Here is a 14,326-nt window from a genome sequence, read left to right on the forward strand (position 1 = left end):
GGGGCTAGCACTAGACCCCAGGGAGAAGAGGTCACTGAAGGTTAGCTCTACTCCAAGAAGCAAGTTCCACTGGAGTGTGGAACTTGTAGGAGCCAGTTTGCAAGGTGTGTTCATACATGCAAGAGGGCAATGATGCATGACAGTGCTGTTTCCAGTCCCTCGACCATGAAAGGAAAGTAGCCTGAGAGTTGCAGACTTGAGGGCAGGGTTTTGGGGGCAGTGGAGACTTGACTATATTTGTAGACTGAAGCTGGATCCAGTGGAGTAATAAATTAACATACAAGAAATAAAGGAGGTAATTAATGGCACAGAGACCTAGGTGATGACCAAAGACTTCAGTCAACGATATACTGAATAGAAGGGATCCTGAGGAACTTCATGGAATTACCTATGTATTATATACAAGATAAGAGGAATGTCAAAAAGCAGGGAGATTGGATAGTTGCTCTCTGTATATAGGGGTGTCAGTGAAGTGGTCAGAAGAACTTGAGATGCTTGCACAAGGAGAAACAGTGAAATCAACAGGCTACAAAATCAAAGCAGAGATACACAAAAACTCTTTAGAGATGAAAAACTGGCCTGTGGGCTTGCAAAAGTTTTCTATAACCAAGGTAGATATATTAACTTGACTAAGCAAATAATACATACATTAAAAAGTGATTTTTGTGACTTGGGCACAGAAAAAGCAGGAAAAGTCACTGAAGCGAATGTTAGTAATTTCCATCTTAGCACTGTCCTAGAGAGGCTGTGACCTGGCCAGTATTTCCAGTTCCGTGGGCCAGAAACTTTCTTACCTTGAAGCCATTAAACAGTCAACTTTCTTAGCTTGTATTCTGCATTCAGGACAACCTTCCTCTTGATTATGGTTAAGCTAATCTCTTAAGGAAGACTGTGTTTGTCAAATAAACCTATGCAGTAATTTCTTCTGAAGGAATAAATTAAATGGTTTCTGATTTTGATTGGACTTTTCATGGCAATTGGCACTGATCATAAGGACTCCAGAATTCTTATAGTAATTTATTATTGAAAATTAATAAACTGATGCCATGGTTGGAACAGACACTGCTAATTGCCTATCCAATATCTGTGTTTAGTAACACACTGTCACCAGTGGCCCATACATGGCCCTCTTTTATTGATTGATTATATTAAATTATTGAAAAATAAAAATAATAAAAATTTAAAACTACAAATAAAAGATACACTGGTTTGTATTCACTCTTGTAAGTTTGATTATTGTGCAGAACTAACACCTGAGATAAGTGTTTCTTCCTATGGATGAATAAAATTACAGTTCCTGGCCTGCATGGGTAATTTCAGGTCATGATGGTACCTTGGGAGGCCTGTGAGAGGTCATTAGTGGTCTCTTCCTGGTATATGTGCCCTTGGCATCATTGTTTGTTCTCTAGCCACTGTAGAAGAATGCTGATCTTTCTATACTGGCCATTTGGATCAAAGGAAATTGTTGGTGGAACAAACACAACTTGCACAACTTTTATTCCCAGTAAAGAAATTCATTTTTTGACTTTTGTTCACCGGCTTCTATACTAGAGGAAATTAGTTGATTAGCTTTCAGAGGTGCAAAAACTAAAAATAAGTGATAGTAAGCTTTAACTATGTGCCATGTAAGAACTCTGCATCTATGTGCATTATCTCATTGAAGCCACAATAACTGTCCAGCATCTAGTAAGAATAAAATCCCAGTGCCTCAGCCATGTCTCTGGCCCGCGTACTAAATCTTTTGAGTTTACCCAGCAATGACCTCTGTTTCCACTGTACTCCCGATCTTGATCTCTTTTTTCTTTTTCAGTGAATTTTACAGATCCATTTATTCATGCCACGAAGTAAGCGATACTTACACAAGTGTACAGTCTAACACAGCTTGCTTAAATTTACAAGCTGACTGATGTTTCATTTCATGTGTACTCCAGGTAAAGCTGGTTAGTGATGACCGTGAGCAGGCACTGGAGATTTCAAAGCTTACTTCTTTTATTAGCACTCTGGATTTTATAAACGATGAGGCTCATCAGCCCCATTCCTACCCAAATATCCTGGTAAACTTGAGTATAGTAGAGCTTCATGGGGATCCACACATTTTTAATAATACTTTGAAGCATCTATACCTTTTGCCCACACCTGCCTGTACCTTGCCTCGTGCTCTGTGCACAGTAGCGCCATAGCCCAGGGCGTGTCCCCCTCGGCTGTAATTACTTGATGCTTCCGTGTCCTCCTGGGCTATAATTACTCCCACTTGTCACAGCATTCTGGGTGATGACTCAGCCAGGTTCAGGCCAGAGCATAGGTGGGTAGCAACTATCCTGGCAACAGCCCACAAAGCCGGCATCCCCTCCAGGCTTGCCCCAAACTTTCTAGAGGGGAATCACCTCACTCTTGCACCTCTTCCTGTTACTCTCACACCCAGTGTGGGTCTATGTCCACACTTCCTTCTGTAGATCAGGAGCACCAGATTTGTAGTATCTGAACTATGTCAAGCACCCCAGCTTCTCTTTTCTTCCTCCTGCCCCATTGGAATAGCTACTTTCTTAGTGCTCGCTTACCATCCAAAGAGTAAATCTTTTGTGAAAATCATCCCAGTAGTGTTTGTCTTGGTTTGCTAGAAATTTCCTTAGAAAGAGATATTTAGTTTCCTTCTAAATATGGCTTATTATTACAGTATTATAATTATTACTAAAATGATGATGGTGATGTCAGTTCATCAGCAGGCCTTTAATAATTTCCTTTGAATGCTATTTTTGTCTTCTGGAGGAGCCTTCCTGATCAGATGAAAACAGGAAAGGAGTCAAATATCACCATGATCTAGGTGACCAACTTGTCCCAATTTACCAAGGACTTCTCTGGTTTTAGCACCGAAAGTCCTTCATCCTGGGACACTCCCCTATCCAGAACAAACTGGAACAGTTGGGCATTCTACCACCTCTAAAGAAAAGACCACAGTGAACTTAAGATAATCCTAGAATCACCACTGTCATTAACTGAAAAGTCTTTTCTAAGGAGATTTTTCACTCTCTTATTATTACATGTGATATATTTTATATCTATATCTCCAATAGGATCAGAGAGTGAAATATATATATTATAACAGCTATAATAATACATTTATTGAATGCTTGCTACATTCTAGGCAATAAGTTAATGCAGCAACTCTGTGAAGTCAGTATTTTTAATTCAAATTTTCAGATAAAGAAAGTGAAATTCAGAATAGTTAGCAAGGTCCCACAACTAGACTTAAACCCATTCACTTAATGATTTATGGATTTAATATTTTATTGTAGGTAAAAACAGAAAGAGCTGCAACAGTTGGATATCTGAGTAAAGCAAAGGTATAGTTCCATTGCCATTTATCTGGACAAAACAAAGATCAAGATACTGACAATTTATTCTACAAGTTACAACCAAGGTAATTATTTTGGTAAGCTTAGGAGGATACTCCCTTCACACAAAGTCCAACCTTAAATCACATCATTTTAAGGGTGAAATACTAGAAGCATTCTATTAAAGTCGGCAAGAAGACATGCTTGCTATCATTGTTATTCAATTGTATCCTAGAAGTTTTAGGCTCTAAAATAAAAATTTTCAAAATGTTAAATAAATAAATATTAGGTGTCAGTATAATTATTACTTGCAAATCATGATTGTTTACCCAGAAAAAACTTTAAAAATCTGATGAAAAACAGCTAGAACTAATAAAAGACTACATACATATCCAGAAGAATATGCTTCCAAAATTATTAACCTCTGGAAATTTCTAGTTATTGTAGGAGAACTTTGTTTTCCATTTTTTCCTCATGAAAATGACATGCTAGGGATTAGAGAGGGGCCAAAATAAATATCCTGAGATGTTTATTACGTATCTCAGTGGTAAACTACATTTGAGCTATTGAGCATCGGGCTCATTGGGGAAAAGAGGCATAAGCATTTAGGGTATCCAATCCTCCGAAGGGTGGCTGGGGGGTTCTGTTGCCTGAACTGGAGGTAGAATTGGCCCTTTTGTGCCCCAGAAACAGGAGACTGCTAGACCCAGAAGAGTCCTAGGGAAAGAAAATGGTTGCAGCTTTGGGTCTGAAAGATGGTAGACACCTGACCCACCCTAACTCCATAATTGGTCCAGCACCCTGGAGGAATGGCACGGGGGGAGATGATGCACAGGGGAACTGTATTTAGAGAGATCATGTACTTTATTGACAAACTTGGGACAGTTCTTGAGATTGGAAAAGGACCCTTTTAACAATTATCCCAGGTATAAACTGAGGTGGTCCTGGGTCAACCAGCACACATGCTCACCCTTGTGAATGCACCTGGGGCCAATGTCAGGGGCTGGGTCATGGCTTGCCTAGGCTGGCTGCCACTCTGCAATTGTTGCTGCCTCTCGTGGCTCAGCTGACATTGTTGGATAAGATTGCTGGTGACCTTAGGAGTGTCAATTTCTATCTTCTGGAGGCATTGTTTTCTGGTTCTTGGGTTGCTACGAGACTTGGAGACTGGGGCTTGGGCTCCATATTGCAGGAAAAACTGTTTATATATACATACGTATATATATATATATATAAACTGTTCATATATAGAAAAACTGTTTATATATACGTATATATGTATATATACACGTATATATGTATATATATAAAAACTGTTTATATATGTATATATATACGTGTATATATATACATATATAACTATATATACGTGTATATATACATATATAACTATATATGTGTATATATACATATATACACACATATACGTATATATGTGTATATATTTACCTATATATATGTATCGTGTATATATACCCGTATATATACTTATATATACGTATATATAAGTGTATACATATGTATATAAGTATGTATATATGTATACATACGTATATAAGTATGTATATATAAGTATACATACGTATATAAGTATGTATATATAAGTATACATACGTATATAAGTATATAAGTACGTATATATACATATATAAGTACATATATACTTATATATACGTATATATGTACATATATACGTATATATACGTATATAAGTATATATACGTATATAAGTACATATATACGTATATATGCATATATACATACATATATACTTAAATAGTGAGATATACTTATCTTTATTTTTTAACTTTCATCTGAGAACATATTTCAATAATAATAGTACACAACTTCCCCAGGCCACACCAGCCTGTGGGTGCAAATAAGGCCATCTTGTTATGAATTCCTAAACTTTCCTGGCTCATTTTCCCACACGCCATGTGCCCCTAGTCCCTGAGACTCATCAGGAGGTGTCACATGTGCTTAACTCACTCCGCAATCTGAGCTACTCCTAACTGCTCCCCCTATCAGCAGCCAGCATCCCTACCACTGTCCTGCAAGCATGGAATCCCCAGGCTGCTGAGGCTGAACATTACTGGAAACTGGTAACTATGAGAACCAGTGGTTTCCTATGGGGAACAGGTGTGGGAAGTAAAACTTACTTTTTAACTGTGTGCTCTGTTGCACCTTTGGGAATTTCATCTCATGCATTTATAGCATACTTTCAGAGATAGTAATAATTAAAAAGAAAAGAAAAGCAGTATGGGTGGCCGTAGAGGAGCCAGCTATGTAGCTCCCTGGTTTTTATGTTATATTCTGATTGAAGAAAACAAACTAAGCAGGGCTGCCTGTGAATTAGTGTGTTCCAGAAACAGCCCTGCCATTTTACTTCTCAGTCCTTTCTCTGCTTAGAACCAAGGCAAGCATTCAGGAGCCAGGGGCCAGGGGACTGAGTCAAATACCAGCCATGCCCCCATAATTCCCACTTCCTTCTGATGGTTAAAGGCTTTGTACCATGATGAGTCAAGCTCACTCTGCCTGGGGTCTCCGCCTTAGACCCTAAAAAAAAAGACTCCAATAGGTTACCGCAAACTCAACACAGTCCCAAGATGAATGAGCCACCAACATGGAACCCAATGAAGGGTTAGCATAGGTCTAAGAGGGGGAAAGTTATTTTTAAAAAAGATAAATGCTCTGAGAAATACCAATTATAACTGAAAATTGTTCATAAAACCCTGTAAAGGGCTCTCGACTAAATCATTAATATGCATAACCAAACTCCTCCTCTCCTGGGGAGGGTAGTTCAGCCACAAGCATGTATTTATGTAATTAGTGTTATGGTTACAGAAGTGGCCCAGGGAAGACTCAGTTCTTTATTAAAAGAGGGGACTTGTGGTCCCTGTGAAACCTCTGAGAAGTTGGGTAGTATCAAGAGCCATGCGCATTTATAAGAGTGCCTGGCACACAGCAAATGCTTAACACATATTAGCTTTTTAAATTATTGTTGTAGTTGTTTCTATAAATTCAAGTGATTTAGAATGTCAAAAACTAAAATTGGTTTTTTTAAAACTGGAGTTATTTATCTCAGAAGAGTAATGACAATATCTCAAGGCCATATGTCATAATTTTAGCAATAATTACTCTCTCCAGAATGGCAGGATCTGCTGCTTTTGGAAGATTCTCAAACGCTATTTATTCAAGAGGAACAATGATTTAGATCATATTATGGGCTTTGCTGTCACCTAGTGGAAATTTGATTATTATAAACAATTCTCAATAACAAACTCATTCTGAGCTACCGAACCCCCAAGTTTCAGTGATTGCCAGCTGGCTTCCATTGGCTTGCATTCTAGTTAATTCTAATACCAAACCTCTGGTGACAGTCCATCTCTCTGTGGATGCACTTGTTTCTGTTTTTGTTATTTTTAAATCCAAGACAGCAAATCCTGTGTGAGCTGCCTCATTAGAAGCCAGCAGTTGCAGAGAACATTCTTGGCAACTTCCAGGTCTCCTGGTCACTGGAATATTGCCAGATCCTAAGAGCAGAGGGACAAACAAACAAACAAACACCTCAAAAAAGCTACCTAATCACAAGTCCCTTTCTAAAGTATTTTCATATATTGTCCTACTTTATTACATGGAGTACATTTTTTTTCATTTTAAAGATCCTCATCTTTGCTGCTCAGAAAGGATAACACAGTCAGGAAGTCAAGCAAAAAACAAGAAATTAAAGCTGTCTTCCCATTCCAAATTCAGAACTCTACCTAAGTCAATACCCTGCCTACCAGGATCCTGTGGTTGGCTCATCAGAAATATTAGGAAAGAGGCTAACAGTTTGGTTTCTTTTGAGACAGATCAAGACAGAAGACAAGGCCCTAGGGTTCATAGGCCACTGGGTGGGAAGATACATTCTTTCCCTACTCAGGGTTAGTCCCACCACTCTACCCCTGATCTCCTGCCCTCTGGTTCCTCTGGGCTCTTGCTAATGTAACTATCCCCCTTTCCAATTCTCTAACCTCCCCCTCTCCATGGGCAAATCCCTTCCAGCTCTAAAGACCAAATCCAAAAATCTGCCTTCATCTATATTTCTCTCCTGCCCTTCCAAATAGGCTTATCCAAATACTCTTATCACATTTCACCTCCACAATTACTTTTTGTTTTTGTTTTTGTTTTTGTTTTTGAGACAGTGTCTAGCTCTGTTGCCCAGGCTGGAATGCAGTGGCACAACCACAGCTCACTGCAACCTCCGCCTCCCAGGCTCAAGAGATTTTCCCACCTCAGCCTCTTGAGTAGCTGGGACTGCAGACACACACCACCACAAGACATGGCTAATTTTTTTGTATTTTTAGTAGAGATGGGGTTTTGCCATGTTGCCCATGCTGGTATTGAACTCCTGAGCTCAGAGACATCCGCCTGCCTCGGCCTCCCAGAGTGCTGGGATTACAGGCCTCAACCACTGTGCCCAGCCTACACAATTACTTTTTTTTTTTTTTTTAAGACAGAGTCTTGCTGTGTTGCCCAGGCTGGACTGCAGTGGCACGATCTCAGCTCAGTGCAACTTCCACCTCCTGGGTTCAAGAGATTCTCCTGCCTCAGCCTCCTGAGCTGTAGCTGGGACTACATGTGCCTGCCATGATGCCTGGCTAATTTTTGTATTTTTAGTAGAGACAGGATTTTACCATGTTGGCGAGGCTGGTCTCAAACTTCTAACCTCAAGTGATCTGCCTACCTCGGCCTCCCAAAGTGGTGGGATTACAGGCATGAGCTACCACACTTGGCCACACGATTACTCTTTAATGCATCCTGGTGTGGTTTCACCCAATCCCACTCCTCAACTCCCTCCCCTATGGAAGTCATTCAGGTTACCAAGGACCACCTACTTGCCAAATCCAGGGGACTTTACAGTTGTCTGCTTTACTCCTTGGGACATTTCAGGCTATGGACCATGGTCTCCATATGAAATGTATCCTTCCACAGCTGCTGAACCATGGCTCCCCTTGGTTCTCCCACCATTCACTCTTAGTCTCCTTTACAGTTGCCACTCTTATTCTCCAAGCTCCCTCCAGGAGAACTCTCAAGGGACTAATATCACCTGATTCCATGTCTTTGGCTGGGACCTCTTCCCTGAGCTCCCATCACATTGGATCTCTCGAGACACATTGGATCTCAAAGACACTGTGTCAAATTGCACCCATCACCTTCACCCAAACCTGCTTCTCCATCAGCTGCCTATAAGAAGTAACTAAAACTTATCAACAGGAAAATATAATAGTGACAAAATTAGTGGAAAATCCCTGGGCTTAAAGGGAGAATAATTTTTTTATGCCATTTAGTTGGGGAAAGAGATTCACCTAAAGATTTTCAAATTTGTTTTATCTTTTTATTTTGTAAAAGTTTCACATTTATAGAAATGTTGCTAAATTAGGACAATAAACTGTCATATATCCTTCACCGAGATTTGCCAATTGTTAATACTTTACCACGCTGGCTTTATATCTTTCCACCTATAACTATGTTACTGTTGTTGCTCTTAAAAGATAAATACTAAAGTATTTAGGGCCTGGTGAAAGGGCCTAGAAGTAATGCAACCCGAGTTACAATGAACACACCTAGCACCTAGATCTTGATGCCTACATATAATTCCCCTTTAAAAATAGCTGATTCAAAAACACAACTGAAGCACATTCACTCCTAATACCTTAGTATTTGTCTTTTAAGAACAGGGACATTGTTTTACACGGAGCAATGATTGTTCAAAAAATTTAATGATGATACAATAATACTACTATGGAATATGCAATCTCTATCCAAATTCTATCAGTTGTCCTAGCAATATCCCTAATAGCAATGTGTTTATTTTTTTTCTCATCAGACATTCAGTAACGAACCATGCTTTTCATTTAGTTGTAATCATTTTTTAATGACTTTTAATCTAGAATGGCTCCACAGCCTTTCTTTCTTTCTTTCTTTCTTTCTTTTTTTTTTTTTTTTTTTTTTGAGTGGAGTTTCACTCTTGTTGCCCAGGCTGGAGTACAATGGCATGATCTCGGCTCACCACAACCTCAGCCTCCCAGGTTCAAAAGATTCTCCTGCCTCAGCCTCCCGAGTAGCTGGGATTACAGGCATGCGCCACCATGCCCTGCTAATTTTCTATTTTTAGTAGAGACAGGGTTTCTCCATGTTGGCTACGCTGGTCTCGAACTTCTGACCTTGTAATCTGTCCACCTTGGCCTCCCAAAGTGCTGGGATTACAGGCTTGAGCCACCATGCCTGGCCTTTCTTTTTCTCTTCTGACATTGATATTTTTGAAACATTCAGACCAGTTGCCTTGTGGCTTATCCTTCAATTTGAGATTGACTGGTGGTTTCCTCATAGTTAAGTTCAGGTTATACATTTTTGGCAGGAATGTTACATAAGTGATGTTGTATTCTTAGCCTTTCTTATCAGGAATCATAAGGTATCAGTTTGTCCCATTGTTGGTGGTCACTTAGCTACAGTGTTATCTGTTATGTAGAAATACTTTTTTCCTCTTGTAGTTAATGAATAATCTGTGAGGAGAAATTTTCATGCTGTGTAAATATACTCATTCCCAACAAACTTTCACGCAATGGTTTTAATATTCCTGGATGATTCTTATCTAAACAAAATATTACTATGATGGGTGCAAAATCGTGATTTTCTAACTGTGTTATTCCTTCTACATTTACTAGTTGATGTTCTATTATAAAGAAAAGCTCTCCTGTTATTCTTATTATTTGTTTTTCTCTTTGTTTAGTATCATTAAGGGCACTGGTGGATTCTTAGGTTTTTTTCCACAGTGTTATAATCCAGTAGTGTCAGGATTCTTTGGGATCTTTTTTTTTTTTTTTTTTTTTGAGACGGAGTCTCGCTCTGTTGCCCAGGCTGGAGTGCAGTGGCACGATCTCGGCTCACTACCAGCTCCGCCTCCTGGGTTCACGCCATTCTCCTGCTTCAGACTCCTGAGTTGCTGGGACTAGAGGCACCCGCCACCATGCCCAGCTAATTTTTGTGTTTTTAGTACAGACCAGGTTTCACTGTGTTGGCCAGGCTGGTCTCAAACTCCTGATCTCAGGTGATCTGCCTGCCTCGGCCTCTCAAAGTGTTGGCATTACAGGCGTGAGCCCCTGCGCCCAGCCGTCCTTGTTCTTTTATTTGTTTTGTTTTTGATCATTGATTTGGCTAGAGGTCTCTTTGAGATTCTTCCTCTTTGTAACATCCTTGGGCCTTTTTATTTTTCAAATAATTTCTTTATTTTCTACTACAACAAAATATTCTAGTCCTATCTTGTATTTATGTTGTATTTTAGAATCAGCTATTTTCAAAGGGGAATTATCTTTAGACACCAAGATCTAGGTGCTAGGAGTGCTCATTGTAACTAGAGTAGCATTACTTCTAGGCCCTTTCAGCAGAAAGAGCTAGGAAAGATATATACATTTTTATTACTTTTTATTTCTTAGAAAAATCATGATTTTATGCTGACACCTCTAAATTTTCTGCATTCCATAAATTATATCACCTCTCTCTCATAGTGGGAAACCTGGCTACCAGAAACATTAGTATATTTACTAATTTACTCAGTCCTAAAATGCTCACCAAATTTCAGAATTGCTACACTCATATCACTAACAAAACAATATTTGTTTGAACTTCTTTTTGTTTTTAGACTGAGGGTGTATATCTAAGTATTGTGTTCAAAGTGACTTGGATTCGGCCGGGCGCATTGGCTCACACCTGTAATGCCAGCACTTTGGGAGGCCGAGGCGGGCGGAGATCAAGACCATCCTGGCTAACACGGTGAAACCCCATCTCTACTAAAAATACAAAAAATTAGCTGGGCGTGGTGGCGGGCGCCTGTAGTCCCAGCTACTCCGGAGGCTGAGGCAGGAGAATGGTGTGAACCCGGGAGGCGGAGCTCGCAGTGAGCCCAGATGGCGCCACTGCACTCCAGCCTGGGTGACAGAGCGAGGCTCCGTCTCAAAAAAAAAAAAAAAGAAACAAAAACCAAAGTGACTTAGATTCATTCAATTTTTTTCCCTTTCATGCAGTTCTGTCATCTATTTGATATACTCTTAATTTTGTATTTTTTATTCAATTCTAGGCTTCTTTCCTCAGACTTGATTTAATGTTTTAAATATGAAAACACTAGCATGCTTCCAACAGTCAAAACTATATATATATTTATAGAAAAAAAATGGCATACTCAGAGAAGTTTGTCACTCTTTTTCCTGTTCTTTCTACCCCATCCTATGTAAACAATTCTATCAGTTTCTGGTTTATCTTTCCTAAGTTTTTTGTTTGTTCGTTTGTTTTGGGTTTTTTTTTTTTTTTTTGCAACAACAACAAAACATGGATATACATATTTATATTCTTTATTTCCTTTTCTTTGTTGCCAAATAGTCAGCATAATAAATTCTTTTTTGCCTATGTAATTTGATCCAGAAAGGCTCTGTAACAAGTATAATTTGAGGGCGTGGCACAGTGGCTGACGCCTGTAATCTCAGCCCTTCGGGAGGCCAAGGCTGAAGGATTGCTTGAGGCTAGGAGTTCAAGACCAGCCTGGGCAATATGGTGAGATCTCATCTCTACCAAAAAAAATAAATAAATAAAGTATAATTTGAAGCTTCTACCTGTTTCTAACGGTGGGAAGCCAAGAAAAACAACTTAATGGAACTTTTTGAGAATGGAAAACATGGTCTAGGCCAGTGGTTCTCAAAGTGTGATCATTGAACCAGCTTCATCACAGTACTTGGGAACTCATTAGAAATGCAAATTCTGTGTCTCCATCCCAGACCTATTGAATCAGAAACTCTGGGCCCCAGCAACCTGACATTTAATAAGACTTTTAGATAATTCTGATATGTGCTAAAGTTTGAGAATCACTGGTCTAGGGTAGTGTAGGAAGGAGGAAGTAGAGAGAATAATACCTACATTTCATTGAGTGTTTACTTTGTATAGGACAGATGTAAGCATCTTATTTATTTGTATTTATCATATAATCCTCACAAGGGCCCCAGCCAGTAGGGGCTACAACCATTCCAAGTTTACAGATGGGGAAACTGGTACCGAGAGGATGAGCAACTTCTTGAAACCACACAGCTAGTAAGCAATGAAGGCTAGATTTGAACCAAGGTAGGCTGGTTTTGAAACCCATGAGCTTAACCATTGCTGTATGCTAATTCTACCTTAGCATCTGATAAAAAGGAGCTAAATTTCCCTTCATAATAGAATTACAGGTTAGCTACCTGCAGGGGGGCGGTAGGGACAGTAAATGAGTGTCTCTGAACTGAGAAAGTTGACAGAAGTGTTTGGCTAGAAGGAAATAAAACAAGTCCCAGGAAATGATGGCTTTGTGAGAAAGCTGGGAATGTCACCAGCAAGACCGTCACTGTGGTAGAGACAGCTGAGGGCCTTTGGCCAGTGCCTTCTGTTATTTGATTTAGTTGTTTCCCATCTTTTTTATTTATTTATTTATTTATTTTTTGACGCAGCCCCTCATCATCATCCCCTAACCTTCAGTAAGAGTTTGTTACACATAACAGCAATGTGTTATGGTGCTTTGAGACTTGCAGGTAGAGGGATGGGGTCCTGGTGTATGGACAGCAGTGTGGATAAATCTCAGTAGCTGCAAGAAGCCGGGCAGTGAGCAGGGATAAAGAATTCACTGGGCAAAGGAACTTAGATCCAAGTCTTCCTGGAGGGTATTTAGTGAAGCCATGAGACTCGCCAAAGGTATGATGAGACAGGTATCATGCAGATATCATTTCCCAGGCCTGAGCACTGGCAGACAGAGGCAAAGGCAGAGAGCAAGAGGAAAACAGGGTGTGGGGTCCCCATATTTCTCATCTGGACTGTACTGGGAACAACTCACTAGGTCGGTAAAAGATTTACAGCCCTTGCTCATTTTGGTCTCTGGGGCAGCTCTTACAGATCTAATGGTGTGGTTTGGTCCAGCAGAGAGAGGCCCTGAGGTTTAGCTTTTCTGAGTCCCTTCAGTTCACAAGTTGAATAGGTGTGGAGTAGAAAGTCAGTAGCTCTGGTACTGGCTCAGCCATTGCAGAGTGAGGTGACTCTCAAAGTAGAGGTTAGGAGTAGATTGTCAAGCCAACAGACTGGAGAGCAAATGTGGTAGAGACCTAGGTTTTGCAGCTAGCAGATGCAGGCAGGGGACCAAGCCAGCCAAGGGTCAATCCCAGGATCTGACAGAGCCAAGAGAGGGTCTGAGTGACACTAGCACAGACTTTACCAGCACATAGGAGGACAAGAGGCACTTCTCTGGAGACCAGAAGACAGAGAGGACACATTAGAGGACCTCAACTCTTCCCCTGTGCCTCATGTCCTGGAAATGACACCTCCTCCCTGCAACCCCCTACTATTCCCCCATAAACCGAGATGCTAGTTTCGGAATCAAAACAGAAGGAGGGGAGGGCAACCTGAAAAGCTGAACATTTTGCTGGGGATTCTGAGCATTGCTTGATTGAGAATTGTATAAAATATTGGATTGAATGGAGTTTAATGACATTGGACATTAGTTAATTTTCCCACTAGCAGTTGAGGGTTCATGAGGACAAGAGTATAACGACAATATTAAACATTTTCTTTTTTCCTGTGTCCTTAACGAGAGTTTAATGTTGCCACATACACACTGTATTAGTCCACTCTCGCACTGCTATAAAGAACTGTCTGAGACTGGGGAATTTATGAAGAAAAGATATTTAATTGACTCACAGTTCCACAGGCTGTACAGGAGGCATGGCTGGGGAGGCCTCAGGATACTTACAATTATGGCAGAAAGCACCTTCTTCACATGGTGGCAGAAGAGAAAAAGAGTGAAGGGGAAAGTGCTACACACTTTCAAACAACCAGATATCTTGAGAATTCACTCACTATCATGAGAACAGCAAGGGAACATCTGCCCCCATGATTCAATCACCTCCCACCAGGTCCCTCCCCCAATATTGGGAATTACAAATGGACAT

The 14,326-nt window shown here is 40.1% G+C and overlaps 1 protein-coding gene across 1 annotated transcript; it reads right to left on the reverse strand.

Moving 5' to 3' along the window:
* Positions 1-1,941: 1,941 nt before the first annotated feature.
* On the reverse strand, positions 1,942-2,117 carry LOC100974862 (ATP synthase subunit ATP5MPL, mitochondrial). The gene is given in 2 exon segments (XM_008966385.1): positions 1,942-1,979; positions 1,982-2,117. Coding segments are annotated over 2 exon segments (174 nt in total).
* Positions 2,118-14,326: the final 12,209 nt, after the last annotated feature.

The sequence above is a fragment of the Pan paniscus genome, chromosome 9, assembly GCF_029289425.2.
Source record: "Pan paniscus chromosome 9, NHGRI_mPanPan1-v2.0_pri, whole genome shotgun sequence".
NCBI lineage: Eukaryota > Metazoa > Chordata > Mammalia > Primates > Hominidae > Pan > Pan paniscus.